The sequence below is a fragment of the Daphnia carinata genome, chromosome 9, assembly GCF_022539665.2.
Source record: "Daphnia carinata strain CSIRO-1 chromosome 9, CSIRO_AGI_Dcar_HiC_V3, whole genome shotgun sequence".
Classification (NCBI taxonomy): domain Eukaryota; kingdom Metazoa; phylum Arthropoda; class Branchiopoda; order Diplostraca; family Daphniidae; genus Daphnia; species Daphnia carinata.
In genome coordinates this window covers 6,718,244-6,736,152 of record NC_081339.1, presented here as the reverse complement: position 1 = coordinate 6,736,152, position 17,909 = coordinate 6,718,244, and the positions used below count along the sequence as shown (strand labels likewise).

The following is a 17,909-nucleotide window of genomic DNA, read 5'->3' as shown; positions in this document are numbered from 1 at the left end:
TAATCTAAACAAGAGGCAATGAAATCCAAGCCTTCGTACTTGCTGAACCATAATCACGCTTAAAACCACACTAAAAAAGGCAAAATTAATTTGACGCAGTACCATTTCACACAGAATCTCGATTAACACATCGCCTTTTGAAGCACTTAAATAGAAACTTTTTTTTTGGAAGGGTTTAAACAAGCAGACTAGAATTATTACTTGGACTAACCTGGTTGCCAAAACGAAGATCTTTTCATATGCTGGGTCGTTGCCTGGACGATAAAGAAGCTGAGTTACCAAACTAACACAAAAAGCAGTTCAGTTCCTCCACTATCGTCAAGTGTAAAAACGGCTTCCTAAATACAAAAAATGATGAAACTAGAAGGAATCCTCAGATATTATCTGCTTACTAGAACAATTTGATGGATGTCAAACAAAGCAGTAGATGCATGCTGTGGTGCAGTCTTTGCGAACAGCATCATGACATTGGATATTAGCTATTAAAAAAAAATTATCAAGCAGCGAGTGTTCATAGGGACTTTGAAGCACATGACTCACCCTAGACGTGCACTTCGACTTGCTGTGAGGTGGACAAAGCAACTGTGGAATCGGTACCAAACCTGTTCTGACCACCAGGACGAAGCGAATCCGCGTTTGCTGGGTCTTCTCGGTACACTTCTGAAAGTTCCATTCCATATAGATTCAGTCACCAACTAGATACTCTACAAAAACATGTAAATAGATTATGTCAAGAAAAGAGGCACTTAATAAAATAAAACAATAAAACAATGTCGGCTAAACTTACTACCTGGCCCGACCAAGGCCCAGTGGTAAATTTCGGGGTTCACGAAGGCTGGTGGTGGTGTTCGGCTGGATCGCCATCTTCCGGCAAAGATACATAGGTATAGAAGACCGAAGAGGAGCTACTGGCCGCTTTGATACATTTTGGAGCATTTGCCATGAATTAGTCCAGCGCTGCTTGACGTGTCCGCCACCGCAGCTAGCCCAGCCATTCTGCTCCAACTGCAGGAGCTTGAGGCGGGCGCGAAGTTCATTGACCGACTTTTCAACAGGACCTCACTGACCATCATACGTTTACGGGAGAATACACTCTATAGTGGCGCACTTCTTCAGAGCCTCTTCGTCACTGTTCCACGGTTGAGGACGCCTTCTGAGCGTCGCACATTGTCCCTGGTGGCATATTGCAAGTGTGAAATTAAATATGATAAGAAAAGTCAAACATACTTGGCTTTTGTTTCGTTGGCTGCTATGTTGTTCGACCGTTTGGAGAGATCATGGCCAGTACCACAACTTTTGGCTGCAAAGTTCTTTTTCGACGGACGGCCATGTTTCGTTTCTTTTGTATAACGTTCAAGTCGCAATTCCAGTTCGAAGGCGACGCGGGGTGTCCATACTTCATTAGCAACATACAAAAAGAAAAGAATAAATGGTTGTTGCGATTAAAAAACAATAATAATAAATAAAATAATTTTTACAATTGTTTATCATCGTCATCTCCAAGCAACTCAGATACTTGGATGAAGTTCAAGTACTCGGTAAATCATAGGGCAAACCTGGGATGTTCTAATTGTAGTAACATAAAAACATGAACTACTGAACCACTGAAGTCTATGGGAAAAAAAAACCTTTACTGAAACATTGACGCGTAGAACCACAGAAAAAGCAGATTGCTTTGTCACAGTTCTCTTTCACACAAAACATCAATGTCCACATAGTGTTTTTGAAGCATCAAACGTAGAAACTTTTCTTTAGTTCTTAACAAGAAACTAGAATTATTACTAAGACTTACTTGGTACCAAAATAGACATGTTTCATCCCCAGCTTGTTTCCTTACTTGACGGCACAGGTTGATAAAGGAGCCAGAAAAGATATTTTTGTTCCTACGTAATCTATTGGATGTAAAAAAAAGTTTCCAAAAAAAAATTAACTGAAGGTAACATCAGCAATATTCTGGCTGCTTATGCAGCAAAAGAGTTGAGTGTGTATCAAATAGCAAAAGCATACCATTGTAGTCTTTCCAAAGAGCATCATGGCAACAGGGATTAGCTAAAATGAAACAAGTAACTTTTAAGTCATGGGTGGTCAAGATGTTGTGCTTAATAGTTAAAACAGTAATATCTTCTGCTGATCACCTGACCTCAAATCCATTTACAGATTACATTAATTAGTTTAATTTTGCACGGCACGGGGAGAAACACACCTAGAAAAATGGATCTGCTGAGGACGTTAAATAATTCTCAATTTTGGATTCACTAACACATTCCTATCCGCACAAAACCTTGGCGGTAAATGACAAATGACGCCACCTCGCGACGAAAAAGAAGCTCGTCTGCTAGCATTGTTGCCATGCATTTTATTTCCGTCCTCTTTTTGGTGGGACTAGGCGCCAATTGTATTGAATCTAGTTGTAGCTGGCATGACGCCATCTTATCAAAATTTTAAAAAATAATAATAAAAAAAAAAACAAGTCGATTTAGTTTGATGATTTTTTTTTTTCACGTTGACCCAAACTACAAACAAAAATAGATTTGGGGAGGGGAAGTTTATTGTGAAATCATCCTCTCAGTAATTTTGTAAATATTTTTGGGGGAGTTTCTCTCTATCATCTAAAGAGATACACCTTATTTTTTTCCCTCCTTCCCTCTTACAATAGATGACATTTGGCTACTTCACTCAACATTTGCATTTCGACGAAATACGAATAAAGGGGGAGCAGTAGAGGGAAAGGAAGGACAGTTCATTAGCGACGAAACGAACTAACACGAACTCGATGACGCCACAAGAACGCAAAAGAAAAATAAATCAATCAAGACGAGAACACGTGCGGGAAAGACGGTGACAGGCGGGCTTTTTCTTCCTTTTTTTTGAAAAACTCGTTAAAAAAATTTCAACAATAAAAAAAAAGATGGCAGCAAATTTTTCAAATTTTTGTAAGAGATTAATTTTGAATTGAAAATTGAAAGCACCGCGAGATGTACGCCATTCCGGCGCTTCAGAAAAAAACTGGGGAGACCAACGGACAGATAGAAACAGAAAGGAAACTAAATCGCCGGAAGAATAGGAAACAGAAATGAAGGAAAAAATAGAAAAAAAAAGGGGGGGGGGGGGGCAGCCTCGGAACGACGTCACAATCACACAAAAAAAATTATTTTGGGAGACACGGATGAAGAAACGAGGCAACGTTGTAAAAATTTTGTTTGAAAACCAACAGAGGTTGGGAGATTGGTGAATTTAAAAGAAACTGATGAAATTAACGAGAAATTAACTTTTAAGGAGAAAAGGGTTACATTTTTTGCTTTCTTCTTTTCATGAATGAGAGCCAAGCACATTGTAGGTGGTAAAAATGGCGGGCTGGGCGAGACTTAAGGTGGTTAAAACGTGTTTGGTAGAGATTGGCTGAAGCTAAATATAAATCTTTCTTATCATTAAATTTTTTTTCTTTCTTTCTTTCTTGGAAAGGGGGGGGGGGTAGTAACTAAAAAAACACGTACACAACTCGTACAATAGGACCACCGGTTGGAGTAGGGGGGGTACAGGATTCACATAGTTTTGTTGTCTAGTTGTAAAGTGTATGTCCTTAACCTTCTTTGTAACTGGAAGAGAGACGCAGACGCGACCCTATTCCCCCGTGAACGACAATCACGCTGCCATTGTCGTGCTCCGATTTAGTGCGTCGCCGCTCCGATTGCGTCACGACGCCGATGGCCTCGACATTCCTCTTACTGACCTTCTCTTGGCGTTTATATCCAGCCGTGGTTGTGCACAGAGTCACTTTGGCCACTTTGCGGGATCGTTTCCCGGCCGGCACAACGTTGATAGAAACTGTTTCACCAGGAGAAGATTCAGTCGAAGTTCCTACCTGTAAAATAAAATGTTTATTACATGAAACATTTGATTAAAAAAAAAATCAATTCATACAAAGTTGAAAGCGCTGACGCGTTGGCATGGGAAGCGTTTGCGACGCCGTTTCAATCCACTGTTGGCCGGCATTTCACCCGCTCCATTCTCCAAGGAGGATCCGGCAGTGGTCGAAGTGTGGTCGGCAGCGGCAAAGCCTTGCGTGATGGCGATGGGACGAGACTGGCTGATCAACGGACCGGGCCCGGAACGTGATGGTTTCGGGTCACCCGTTTGGTTGTTGATTTTAGCCTGCGAAAGCGATGGGAAGTCGGCTTCCAAATCGAACTGGAACTTCTTACGGCCGTGACTGGATTTACCAGCACGGCCAAACTTATGCGGAAATTCCACAGCATCCTCGGAGCCACAGCTTTCCGACAATTCGGCATCTGAGCAGCTGCGGTTCCGATCGCGCGAATTATCGGCAACTGGTAGACCATGTAGAAACGGACATTCTTCACCTGCGAATGAAACGAACATAAACGTTTGAAATTGAATGAACTTTTCGGGAACATCAACAACACGACATCAATTACCTTTAAAACAAGAGGACTCGATCCAGAATCTGCACGTTATCGTACCAAGATCGTGTGAAAACTTGCAATCGGGCCGGCGACATTCACCTTCGACAAAGAAACTGCAAGGGCGTTTGGGACGCCGGGCCGTCTGCTGCTTTTGGCTGCTGCGACGCCTTCGACGGCGACTGTTCTTTCCAGCGCCGCCAGTCGTCTCCGAAGTTTTCATCGAATCCAAAGAGCCGTAAATTTCTTCGAAAAACTCGTCGTCCAGGTACTCGACGGGGATGTTGGGCGGCGGCCACGATCCCGCCAAGGCATCCGGATCAGCCCACTGTTCGCAACCGTCATCCGCCAAGCCGTAGGACTGTGGTATCCATTCGCAAACGTCGACTTGGTCAACACGTCCACTTTCATCCTCGAATGGATCCCACAGTTCGTCCAGAGTGTATTCGCTAACATCCTCTTCAACAGGTGCCGTTTCCGCTGGCACCAGCACAACCTTCACATCGGGAACTGGGTCAATGTCAGCAGTGGTCTCTAACACATCAACGGATGGCGAGTTAATGCCACCATCGACAAGTTCTTCGTCATCGCCATCGTGATTGAGAGTCGTGGCAACGTTCCAAACTTCGTTCAACAGACCGTCCATCTCTTCCTCTTTGCCAACGATCACCTCCTTTTCCTCGTTCTCATCTTTTTTATCTCCGATTTCAACGTCTCCTTTCAGATCTTCTTTCAGCTCTTTGTTAACAGCTTCCGCATCGAACTTCCACACATCTCCTACATCCAGCAAACTATGGCTAGTAGTCAAAGACGCTGAAAACGGATACGAGATGGCCCGAGGTGTTACAGAGGACATTTTATCTGCAAGTAAAAACAAAAACAGATTAATAATGAATCACATTTTTATAAAACGTAGGATAAGAAATAGCAAATACCAGGATTGATGGATAGCCTCGAATCTGTTTGACAGCACTTTTCCGTTTGAACGACACGAAATTTCAATGTAAACGGAGTGGCCGAGCGGCTGGTCTGTTGCTCCTGTTCTGTCTGATCTGAAGGCAACGGCAACGGACTTGGGGAAGGCGGTAACTTGTAGACCATGTACTTGGCCCAGCCCTTCCATCCGTCACCGTTCTCCTCACAATCTGGTAGGTAAAGAGCGCCACTAGGGCTGCGCAGAAAGTGAACTTCTTCCGGCTGAGCGTCCACATCAAACGTTGCTCCGTCGCTCACCTTTAATTTGTGTAACAACGCAAAAGATTAGGCTGTTAAAGTTCAGAATTATATTATTTCAGTTACCTGGACTTCCACATCCCCTTCTTGTTGAATGGGACAGAAGTGGGTCTTTGGCGACGTGAGGAGATTCTCTTCTTCCTCGTCTTCGGCCCGCTCAGTCTCCTTCAAAATGTGTTCCACTTCTTGCTCGTCAGGGTCACCTTTTCCAACTTCTCCGGAAGTAGCGAGATTGGCCAACCATTCCAACAACTTGCTGCTCTTGGGCAGAGCCTTTTGCAGCGATCTGGCCAACACGGGGCTGAATCCGCTCTTCTCCGGATGATGATTCAGCAGAGCCAAGCTCAGCTGGACAGCTGTATCTGCGGACGATTTCGCCACCAAATCGGAAAGCCATGGCGTCGTTGGCTCGGGCCCCATTAAAGCCCAATCCGACTCGACCGGAGCCCAAATATTGCTAGCATCTCCAACCGGATGACTCCAATCAGATTCGCTTTTCCAATCATTCAGAGTACCCACATTTTGAGTGACAGGCGATTCCGAGCAGAGGACGGGATATTCGTCTTCGTGAAGCTGACAGAACGACTTGAAGGCATTGTTCAGCACGTCGCTCAAAAGTGCAGCCCCATCTTCCCCATCGAATCCGCTGCCTCGTTCGTAAAGACGCCCTTTGGTGTTGCTGTTGGCGGTGCAACTATTGACGGGCGGGGTCGGGGCTCGCTCAAGGGAACTATCTCTAGAACAATCCCCAAAGTAAGCCTCCGAAGCGCAAGACTCGCCATAGACCTCGACTTGTTGAGAAGAGGACGAATCAACTATGGCTAACGGGGGATTGGGAGGCGGTGACAAACGTGTTCCGGGCATCCGGACAAAACGGACACGCGTCTGCTGGGTCTTGTCGGCAGATTTGCGAACGTTCCATATCGGTTCAGTCACCAACTGGGTGCTCTGTAATTGTATGAAAAAAAATGGGTTATGAAAGGAAAGAGATGCAGCTTCGACTTGATGAAACTACCTGATCAGAGTCAGAGAGGTACTCGAGCGGGGGGAAAGCCTGGCGGTAGTGTTCGGCCGGATCGCCGCCTTCTGGCGACGAGACGCTGGTAAACGAGTCCGAGTCGGAGGAGCTGGCCGCTTCAAAACATTCGGGAGCGCTGCCGTGGTTGGTCCAGCGCTGCTTGACGTCACCGGCGCCGCCGCTCTGCTCCAGCTGGAGCAGTTTGAGACGGGCGCAGAGTTCATCAACCAACTTCTCAACAGGGCCCCACTGGCCGTCGTCCGTGGCCGAGAGCAGGCACTCAATGGCGGCGCACTTCTTCAGCGCCTCCTCATCGCCGTTCCACGAATGTGGACGCCTCCTCAGCGTCGCATATTGTCCCTGGTTACGTCCACTGGAAAAAAAAAACCAAGTCCAAAGTTTGGCTTATTGCAACTGTGACATTAAAATTGTGATAAGGGAAAGTCAAACGTACTTGTTGGTGGCCATATTGCTCGACCGTTTAGAGAGATGATGGCCAGTGCCGCAACTTTTGGCTGCAAAATTCTTCTTCGACGGCCGTCCGCGTCTCGTTTCCTTCGTATGGCGCTCCAACCGCAATTCCAGTTCGAATGCGGCGCGCGGGTTCCAGGCGCGCTGTGTATCGGGATCGAGCTCGAGCTCGGCTTCGGCCTCAGCCACTTCCGAGTGGAGCAAGATGGACAAGACAGCGCGGGCGTAGAGTGATGCGGCTTCAACGCCTCTGGCTTCCAGTTCGGCGCCAAGCCACTCACCTAAGCCGGCAGGCATGGCAACGGGAGCTGCGTAACGCATGGCACTACGACTGCCCCCAAAAACCCTCTGCCCCTCCACCTCCTCGTCCGGCCGTATCCACCAACAGGACTTTCACCTCCTCTTCCCTTTTTTTTTTAAACCTGGTTGATAAGACACATGGAAAGGCAGATTAGTTTTAGCACTTGATGAACAATATTGGTTGTTTTAATTACCTTTATAATAGAAAATATGCATAGTAGCAGTAACGACTGCAACGAATTATCCTAACGTCCAACAGACAACGATCTGTTTCGATTTACAACTGACTTTTAGTGGGATATCTTGTGTTTCGTGAATGAAAAACTCAATTATAGTGGGTAAGAATCAAAACTAATAGACGTTGGATGACGCTGAAAACGAGTTTGAGGGCTTAATTAAATCAATAAATAATTTTTTCTGTTTCCTTTTTTCTTGCTTGTTTTTTTTTTTTGTTTAAATGAAGATTTCTTTTTGCTTTGTGTTTTCTTGTTTTGTTTTGTTTTTTTCGTTTTTTTATATGAAAAAATACAGAGTGAAGTTCTGGGCTGTGTCTTCACTTTGGCTTTCAAATCTTGTTCTTTTCTTTCCAATTCCTATTTTTGTCCCCGTCTCTTAAGAAGATGGTGTTTGGTGAGGTTGGCTTGTTTGTGCCCTGTTGACTAGACCGGGTGGTTTTTTTTTGTTTTCTCTTCAAGGTTGGAAGGCACGAAACAACTTGAAGATTTGGAAAGTGAAGCCTACTACCAGAACAGTGTGAAAAACAGAGGGATGCAAGAGTTACGCACACACACATACACTTTAAAAGTGTTTTTGAAGATTCATATAAAACCTGCAGATGTAAAGCCAAATGAATTTTGATGTAAAAACAGCATAAAATGTAGGACTTTGGTACTCACAAGAAGCATGGGATGTCCCCTAGTGCCAGAACACACAGCCTTCCCAAGAAGGTTCAAGATTGAACCTTCCAAGTGTAAGTTACAAAATAAAGCAGTAGTGTATGATGGGATTTTCAAGGGTATATAACATAGGTTGGATTTTGGTGAAGCGCTCAGAAAACTCAGAAGAAGCGTGGAGGGCAAACAGGGGCGTAGTCAGTCAGCAGTTCGTGGGCCGAGTGGTGGCCGGCACAGCTCTGAAGGCTCAGAAGGCTGGCACAAGGGCTTACCACATAGATCACCACTTCAAAAGGCATGGCACATAATCTAAAATCAGAAACAAATTAAAAGAAAAAAAATGTAGTTAAGTAATTAAATCTGCAACGTCAGAAACGCGTTAAGAAATATTTGTCAAAACACTGATAAAACGTGATGTGGGTCACCTAATGTTGATAAATCATTTCTGGGAAGCCAAAATTCTATGTGAAATACGATTTGATCGAGGTACGTTATCACGAAGTTCAAAGAAAGGCAAAAATCCCACGACGCAGTCACTAAACGAGTCTCAAAAAACACCACTTTAGTTGCCCCTTTCCACTAGAATTGAATGGTGTAATGACGCAAGAGGGAGCGCGCGCGATGTAGTATCAGGGGGTAGAAAAAGAAATGAAAAAAATCGAAAGCTGACGTCACTTCGTAAAATTTGGAAATTTCCCACCTAACCCCATTGTTCGTTGGATTTCAGCATTCTTTGTTTTCACAGATGAGGGAGGCGAATGTTATCGTCCCCTACCTTAAACCAAATCGAATTCAATTGCAATTCGACGGATATTCAGGTAGTAGTAGGGAATTAAGAGATCAAAACAAAGCACGATAGAAGGTGGGCGGGAGCCAGAGAGAGCCACCCAACAACAACCACCAGAAATGGACGACTGTTTAATCACTAGCGTTCACAATACGTTACGATTCATCTACATAAGAAAATAGACACAAACAAGTGGCCGTCAAGGTGAGAACTTTACCTTGGAACGAAGCATTTTTGCGACGAAGAGAAAAAGAAACTGCGTCCAACGATGGGGCACAGAACGGCTTGGTTTTCCTAACGAAACCAAAGTCACAAGACTTCTCTCGTTGTCCCTCCCGGCCTTGACGCAGAGAGGACAGGAAAATGGCGGCTCGAAAGAGGAGAGGAGAGAGCCAGATTGAAAACGTCGGTGAATCGTTATTCGAAAAACACTCGCAAGATGCCGCGCAATGCTGACGTAAAACGTCGAATTCAAAACTCCTTCATGGGAACGAGTAAGGCCGAGTGGGTCCCTCTTGGAAGGTAGCCTCGGTCGTTGTACTTGACCACAACCTTAAATGATAAGATTTCATGGTCGATATGTTTACGCAAAATAATTATGTAGATGAGGCATTTTTACCATAGCCGATATTTCTCCGGTAAGATTTCTATTGAAAGAGAATATTTTTAGCATTGACGTCATCCATGTCAGCGTTTCTTAGTTCATTTCAATGCCAATTGACGGTTTTGCCAAGTGTCCATCTTGTGAATTTCAGGGCCTTTTTTTAATAAGTAAAAGAAACACGGTTCTTAGTAGTTCAATTCAAAACACGTACTATATTTATACAATTATTGGACACAATCTGCATTGGGAACTATTTGACTGATTTTAACGTGGAATATAATGGCGTAACTCTACGATTTCAACTGGACGAGCACGTACGCACAAACAACACAGATTCACGACATTTTCGTCTGCTAGATTTTTTGTTTTGTTCATCTGTGAAACACGATGCAGTGTGATGTTTTTGTATCATTGCTGCTGGGATTTCCTGTTTCTAGACATGTAAAAATACTGTTAATTATACATCATGATCAGCATTTATTTGATGGCCAAACACAACAAAGATTAGTGTGTGCATTTACTCTCTGTATCGCTGTGTGTTTCAATAAATAGAATCGAATACAATAATAATAATAATAACTACGGGTCATCAGAACGTGTTTGGTCTTTCTCCTTGGGATGTATACGAGAGGTGGTCATTCAAAAATTTTTGCAGCCTGGCAGATGCTTTTCATACATGAAGGCTACCTATCATAGCTACTACTACCACTAGTCTTTACATTAGCTGTCAGAACAGGGTGTATCATACCATTGCATGTTTAAAGTAGAGATGTTTGCATTTCAGGGAAACCATCCATCTCAAAAATAGGAAAACATTGGAACGGAATCAAAGAACGGTGGTGAGTGAAACTTTGGGGGCCTTGGTATACACACGAACGAGTCAGATTTGAATAATATCACAGTCAGAGTTTCACCAACATACTAACTACAACACAGAGGTACACACAATAACGAAAATCAAAAGGGAGGACTTGATGTGGGAGCTGTAGGATTAACTACTTGTGGAAATCAATTGGCCACAAAACATTCGATGGGTTACACAGACAAAACTTTTATACGTTAATCATGTGTGTGCAATATAATACTCAAATATTTTGTTCCTATGTCAATAAATAGTGGGTGGGGGGAACATTCAATTAGTTGAAGGTAGTAGTCATGTAGTTCTATAACAATTTGTTGAGATAATAACCGACGAATATGAATTCCATTCCAGAGAAGTTCTTTTGACAATCTTTTCTAAGCTTTCTTTTGTTTTTTTAGTTCAGCTACTCGATCCAGACGGCCCATTTTGAAAGTGTTGCAAAACTTGATGAGTGTATTCCAGCAGGTTGATGTAGTCTCGAATGATAACAAAATCTCGGAGATTGCGACCCGAGGCGCTCCGCATATCGCGGTATTTGTTGTCCATCAACTGACGAACAGCGTCAGCATCTGGCTCAACGTGTTTCTCGATCATGGCCATCTGCAGCGAACACAGGACCTACATTCACGTTGAATCAATTGGGTTAACGGGTAATGATCGTTCGTGAATGATTCAAATCAATTACCATTGCGAGTTTATTCTCCGTTGTGGCAAATTGTTCCAGGAAATCGCCACCGTAAACCGCTCTGTCTAGAATGACCTGTTCCAGACCGACGGCTATCGTCTGAGCAGCCAGGTATAACTTTTTCAACGTTGCTCCCAACTAGATGAATTCAGCAGAAAATAGTACTTATTTAATACGATGTACTAAACTGAAATGAAATGATAATTTACCTCGAGGGATTCGAGTTGATGAGGGACGAGCTGGGCTCCGATGACCTTAGGCACAGCCTCGTAGGCCGGCAGCCAATCGTAATGGAAGTGTGCCCAGGTTTTGACCATCTCGTCAAAGTCCATCCGGAAGAGCGATCGCACCTGGTGGATCAAATGAAATACAAAAACAAAAACAAACATGATTAGACACGTAGGACATGTTGAATGACACTTGTCACTTTCTACTCCACCCACTATCCGCCCCTTTGTCCTCCCCCGAAAATTGTTTGACCTCGTCAACGTAAAACAAACAATGAAAAACACTAAACGATTTCCATTGAATTTTAAATACTTTCTCCTACAGAATCATCTAAATATGAAAACTGCTAACCAGAGTCAAGTTGCGGTTTACATTCAGATTGGGCAATCGGAACTACTGCGAATTCCGGATCGACAAAAGGTCGTCGGATATCCGGCTTTTGCGGTGTGTCTTCAAGACGACAGTAGCAAGAAAGAGGAAAAAAAATTGCGTGCAAGCGGAAGAGCGGATCGTGGGAAAATAGAACTCTCTTCGTGAGTCGTGTGTAGGTGTGTGCATAAACATACCGGAGATGGTATTTTATTTCTGCGGTCGCAAAAATTGAAAAGTTCTTTTTTTTTTTTTTTATTTCTAAAACGGTATTTGATGATTATTTGTACAAGTGACAATACGAAGAAGAAGGGAGAATTAAAAAATTCCAAGTTGTTTTTCAAGTAGTTCTTCAATTTGCAAGACGTCCGTTTCGGAGAAAAAACACTAAGCGCTTATTCAAAATAAAAGGGGGGGGGGGGGAAGATAAAAAAAAAGCTATTTTCGTATAGGTCTCATACTTTCTCTAGTATGACTAGTCTACCCTGAATTTAAAGAAAAAAAAATTGAGAGGGGGTTTTTCCCCCTTTCTAATTGTTCCCTATTCAATTTTGCATTTTCGCACATTTGCTGAAGGAATTGAAATAATTCAATTGTAATCGATTAAAATGAGATTGCGGTTATGTACATATATAGCTACTTCCGGCGGGATCGACCCTTTTTTTTTGTATATCGGCAGACCAAAAAACGTGTCTCCGGTTCTATACCGCAAGTGACGTCACACCTTTGCTACCGTGGGAAAAAAGATATTTTCTGCTATAAATTGTTTCTATTTCTAAGGCATTCCCTTGTGCGGGACAATTTTCGCGTAAATTGATGCGTGGGCGGTCATTTTGTGTTGTTCTTGTACAAAAAGAAACGGGAGCGCTCATCATAAAAACAGAAAAAGTGGAGTTTCCGGTACTCATTAGCGTGTCTTAGGGGTCACCACAACCTGTTGAATAACGCCCGTTCGACAATCACGCCAAGAACAAAATCTTAACACGCGAGATTTTCTTATTTTTCGCGAAGAGATAAGAATCCGATTTTTTTTTAAACATGACTTTAACTCGCAAAATAATTCAATTCTAAAAATAAAACCTTTCGAGATGAAAAGGGAAGGTTCTGGTTCAAGTGCACTTGCACCTTTTTAAAAGAAGATGATAAACATTCCTCAACAATTAAATTTGTTTAGGCAGAATGCTCGAGAGAGAATGAAATGAAAGGAGAGCGACAGAAAGAGTGAAAGGATTTTTTGCACCGACTTGTAGGATTTTTGTTTTGAATGACGGATCATAAAGTCGGACCTTTTCGACTCTCCAGAGATCAAGGATTTTGTTCTTCTTTTAAATAGAAAAAACTGTGTTCCAGTGACACATTCCGCCGTGCCAAAACACCGCATAACCCTTGTAGTCTCTAAGTATCAAACATGTAAGGACAGGCCCATACAAGATCTTTCTTTTTGAGCGACACCTTCTTTGTCAAAGATGCGAAAAAGTCGAGCGCACAAAATTCTTAAAATCTCTCCGGAGGGATAGAAATGAATTTCGTTGGCCCAGAGGCTGTGAAGGTATGTTAACGACATCCGGTGAATGTCTTTTTTTTTTCGGTTGCCCCACACATTCAAGAAAGAAAGAGAAAAAAAAATGAAATAAGAGACTTACAAAGTCGTTTTTGAAGGATTCAATCTGGTTGAGAGCAATGTCAACGTCCAGGATGGCATTGGCGGCAATTTCGGAATCTTCGAGTGGCGGGGCATCCGGGTCTATGCCGGAATCGTCAAGAATGCCACCGCACGGATTGACCCACTTTGGCCGGACGTCGCGGAATCGATCACCTGTTCCACCTCCTATTTATTTATTTTAATTAAAATTCATTTAGTTTTTAATCAATAAAAAAAATTCAATTCAATTACCTTCAAGGTGAACGTGTTCATTATCAACATTGGCCTCTGTAGGCGTTTCATCTTCGAACATGATCGGACTATTGTTGCTCTTGTGACGTCGGACTGGTGCGGCCATGACGTTTCTCGTTGCACAGCAGATGATGAAAACGATCCAACTGACAGTTCGTGCTTCTGCAAACAAAAAAAAACATGATCAATTAAAATAAAAACAAATTGTTGATCAATTTTTTTCTCTGGGACATCTGCAAGAGTGACACGAGCGGCCGTTTGTAACCCGTATCTCTTAGGAGTATAACACGACGTCGCGTGTGACTAACCAACCGCAAACCCCCCCACCGCCACCCCGTTTCACCACGCGATCGCACCGGACAATTTCCTCTCCTTTTTTTGTTGTTTTGGGTGACTCAAAAAAGAGAGAAACACATGAAAATAAACAAAAAATTGGAAAATGGAGTTGTTGAGGAGAACTAGCCTAAATGACGTCACTTTTTTTTTTTTTTTTCGAAATCCGGGTTGCGCACAGGAACCAATTGAAGACGCAAAAACAAAAGCTAATCATCATTAAAGATGGTTGCGATGAATCATGGACGTCTAGACTTGACGGCACGTGAGGCCCAGCTTTTCATTTTTGCTCCGAAATGATTTTCTAATAAAAAACAAAAATACTAAAGGGACACACACACAAAATTAAAATCTCAGGTAGTGACCACGAGGTGAGAAGGCCAGAGGGGATTAACTAAATGTTTGCCAATCAAAAAATTTCAGGTAACGACCTTGGTTCGACCTTATCTCCAAAATTGTCGTCCTTTTTTCCCTCATCCAACGACATGTCTATGCCGGCACAAAATTGTGTTGACGTGATTGCTCTCATTACTACCTGGAATCGAATCAAAGACGATAGATCGCCTTCCCTCATTTCAGTCATCACACAAAAAAAATATGTTGATGAACAATGATGAGACACAAATATTTTTCTGTTTTCCAAGGAATTGTAGACAATCTCCCCAGCGTTTTGTTTTTATCTCAGCCCAAAGATAAAAAGAAAACAAAATCAAAAGAGATGAGTAATCACAACAAAATCGGGGGATTAAAAACCTTAATTTTCACTTACGTTGACCAATGTGTTTGAAACTAAACAGAGGTAGACGTCGTTTAGCGATCACGATCCGTCTGACTGTAATCGGTTGGGCGACAATCACAAATTCACTTGATGACATCATTTCAAAAAGTTTGGCAATTAGGCAAAATGATCAGGCCCCACGTTAGAAACACACAACTTCAAGAAAACAATTTTTCTGCACTACGTAATGAAAAACTCAATTGTGCACACGATGTAGAGTTTAAGAAGAAAAAAAAAACGTGGTGATGCACACGATGATGTGTAGGACGACAAATAAAAAACTCCTTGTCAAGAGATATGGTGGGGGAATACAACCGGCCTACTCGGAAGGAGCTTTGGATGTCAACTGATTGCAACTAACGTCGGACACGTTGTATTTTTGTGATCCGTTGCATCGACGTTTTCCGTGGGCAGCCTTTCATTTCTTTTTTCTACCCCCGATGTGTGTGTATTTCCCCCCACTGGTTATAATTGTGCGTACCATCTCTAGTGATGAGTGGGGGGGGGACAACCCACCCATGGCCACCCTATAGGTGCACACCGTATCTACAGGTGAGCTACACACATCAAAGTGGGGAAAGAAATCGCAACCTTTGGATTCTTGGGAGGGAGGTTTTTGATAGCTCCGCCCCTCCCCGTGAGTTCAAACCCGTCCTTCTTTTTTCAGCCACACTTCTTGTGAGACTTGCGATGCTGAGTTAGCCGTTAACGAACTAAGAGGAATCTTTTCTTGTGTTTGTCCTGCGAGGAGTTGATCTACCGCTATTGGTGGGCTGCCAGAAGCAAATGGGCGGGACCCATTGTGAGGGGTGAGAAGGAAGGGAAATCCGTGACGCAGGCGATGACGTCACGGAACCTGGTCGGCCAAGAGGATATCGTGAAAGCCACAAGTAGCATTTGTTTTTTTCATTGGAATTTTGATTTTCGAGAGAAGAAGAAATACAAACAGCATCTCGTATTTTACTTCCGGACGTTTTCTCAGAAAAAAAGCAAAACATTTGAATCGTAAACCAAAAATGGAGTTGTTTTGGGTGTGGAATAAGAAAAAACCAAAAGCGTAAAACAGGAATTTTCGTTGAAATTGAATACTACGGGTGGATAACAAGAAAAATAGTAAAAAACCTCAAGACCTGATTTTTTTTTTTTTCATTATGAAATTTCGATACGACAAATTAAGTTCTATGGGCTATCTGCGGTTGACTCTAGAGGGCTGCACTCGAGCCAAAAATTTTTTCAATTTCAGGTAAATGCAAGAGTAGTGGATTTAGCCACGTGAACGCGCAATTAAAATTGAATTTTTTAGAGGCAGAAAACGGTATTTCAAAACAATTCGAACAAGATGTGCAATCGAGTAGATATCAGTTCGCTAGTCATATCTAAAACTCAAAATGATTTGACGTTACAAAATTCACGCTCGTTCATTGTCTTTTTACGGGGCATATGCAACGTAAAAATTCCAAAACAAGAATGCCTGGGAAGTGTAATACAGTACGATAAAATTATCTTTCCGAAAAAAAATATAATGCAAACGGAAATAGCCTAAACGGCGAACGGATAAAATGACGTGTGAACATTCCAGACTATTGCATGATCATAGCTACACAAATTCAACGACCATTACGTCAAATTTTGTGTAAGAATATGTTTTCGACATCGCAGCCGAAAATTGTTTTCGAGGAGTTTGTTTTCTACGCTAATCTTGGGACAAGTGATGAGCGACACGAATGGAAACGTGTACCGTTGGTGCAATGACGTCACGTGATTAGTCCATTTTTATCTTGGCTCCCCGAAATGCAATATCTAAGGTGAAAATGGAGAGTTGCAACGACGCTACCGGTGAAAGTTCAGAACCATATATAGACTCATCTGACGAAGTTTCCTTTCCTTTCTTTTTTTTACTTCCGCAATGCTTCCGGTTTTTGTCAAATTTCGTATAGAGGCAAGATTAACCAACGGGCTTTCCCACTAGAAAGAAAAAGTGACCGACTGCACTATTGTCACGGTCCTGTGCAGGTTTTTAAATGTGTATCTCTCCCCTAGAAATTTAAACAAAGACTATTATGGTTCTTCTTTTCGGGATTTTAGCCTATTTTAATTGATCTGGCGTAATTTGCAAACGTGAAGTGAAAATAGTGCGAAAACGAAAAATCGGCTAGATATCCCCTCAAATCGATCACTCGCTATAGACAAGTCTCCACTTACTGTCAAAACGACGCCTGGAACCGCCGGAAAACTAAAGTTGAGGTTTTTACCCATTCTGTGAGAAGAAAAAGGAAGAATCACACAGATGGTCATGTGCTAGGTGCAATTATTTCCCAATGGCGGAACTGAATCAACGGGCATAAGTTGAAAGAGGAGGAAGAGTGCAATCAATAAAGTCAAAAGGCAGAGACGAAAAACGAATGAAAAAAGCTATCAAAAAGCTTGGTGTAAAACGTTTCGTGTCCACAGCGATGACGTTATGTCATTGCTGCTTCGCGTAACCCGTCAGACACAACAGAAGTGACCTGTTTGGTTGACAATGGGGAAATTTGGGGATTTCTATATCTCCTAAACATAGTGTGTGATTACAAGACTGATATCTCAAATTACATATTATGTGTGTACGAGTACACACAATCACATGTGTGAACTTAAAGAGGACAAGGATAATATATGATAATAGTCTATAGCACACGAATAGGTGACATTGTCTGATATAGTACAGCATATAATACCACCCTGCAATAAGGATACTAATAAATAAACCAAGATAAACCTGCAGCTTCAAGAGACCTCAAAATTCACAGTGGTGATGCCCTGATATAACATATCTCAAAAAGTTCATTAAATGGAACTAGTAAGCCCATATTAAACACGTTTTATCAACGTCGAGAAGCCCAACCAGATAACCAAATGTAATACACTGTTGAAAGAGAAAAAAATTTGAAGACTTACCCTTATAAAAGCGGTTTCTCTCACTTCAAGAATCAGGAGGTAATCTAAAATTCAGAAAAAAATGAACAAATATAAAATATAGCTTTCGAAAAGGCG

General features: G+C 42.4%; 2 protein-coding genes across 4 annotated transcripts; both read right to left on the bottom strand.

Moving 5' to 3' along the window:
* Positions 1-2,475: 2,475 nt before the first annotated feature.
* On the bottom strand, positions 2,476-9,499 carry LOC130697889 (uncharacterized). Of its 2 annotated transcripts, none has more exons than XM_059497008.1 (10): positions 9,341-9,499; positions 8,340-8,645; positions 7,638-8,272; positions 7,127-7,565; positions 6,667-7,045; positions 5,721-6,602; positions 5,357-5,654; positions 4,437-5,282; positions 3,922-4,361; positions 2,476-3,862 (listed from the first exon to the last, which is right to left on the bottom strand). In XM_059497008.1, exons 4-10 carry the CDS (start codon positions 7,462-7,464, stop codon positions 3,581-3,583), a joined length of 3,465 nt encoding a protein of 1,154 aa, XP_059352991.1. In that variant the 5' UTR covers positions 7,465-7,565; positions 7,638-8,272; positions 8,340-8,645; positions 9,341-9,499; the 3' UTR covers positions 2,476-3,580. The 2 variants fall into 2 exon arrangements, with proteins under 2 accessions (XP_059352991.1, XP_059352992.1); XM_059497009.1 differs by lacking the exon at positions 9,341-9,499 and adding an exon at positions 8,762-9,252.
* A 420-nt stretch (positions 9,500-9,919) lies between these two features.
* Positions 9,920-17,860, bottom strand: LOC130697893 (uncharacterized). 2 transcript variants are annotated; one of them, XM_057520682.2, is made up of 6 exons: positions 14,868-15,004; positions 13,766-13,927; positions 13,515-13,699; positions 11,484-11,624; positions 11,275-11,412; positions 9,920-11,207 (listed from the first exon to the last, which is right to left on the bottom strand). In XM_057520682.2, exons 1-6 carry the CDS (start codon positions 14,974-14,976, stop codon positions 10,989-10,991), a joined length of 954 nt encoding a protein of 317 aa, XP_057376665.1. In that variant the 5' UTR covers positions 14,977-15,004; the 3' UTR covers positions 9,920-10,988. The 2 variants fall into 2 exon arrangements, with proteins under 2 accessions (XP_057376665.1, XP_059352993.1); XM_059497010.1 differs by lacking the exon at positions 14,868-15,004 and adding an exon at positions 17,814-17,860 and having other exon boundaries at positions 10,236-11,207.
* Between the last annotated feature and the right edge of the window lie 49 nt (positions 17,861-17,909).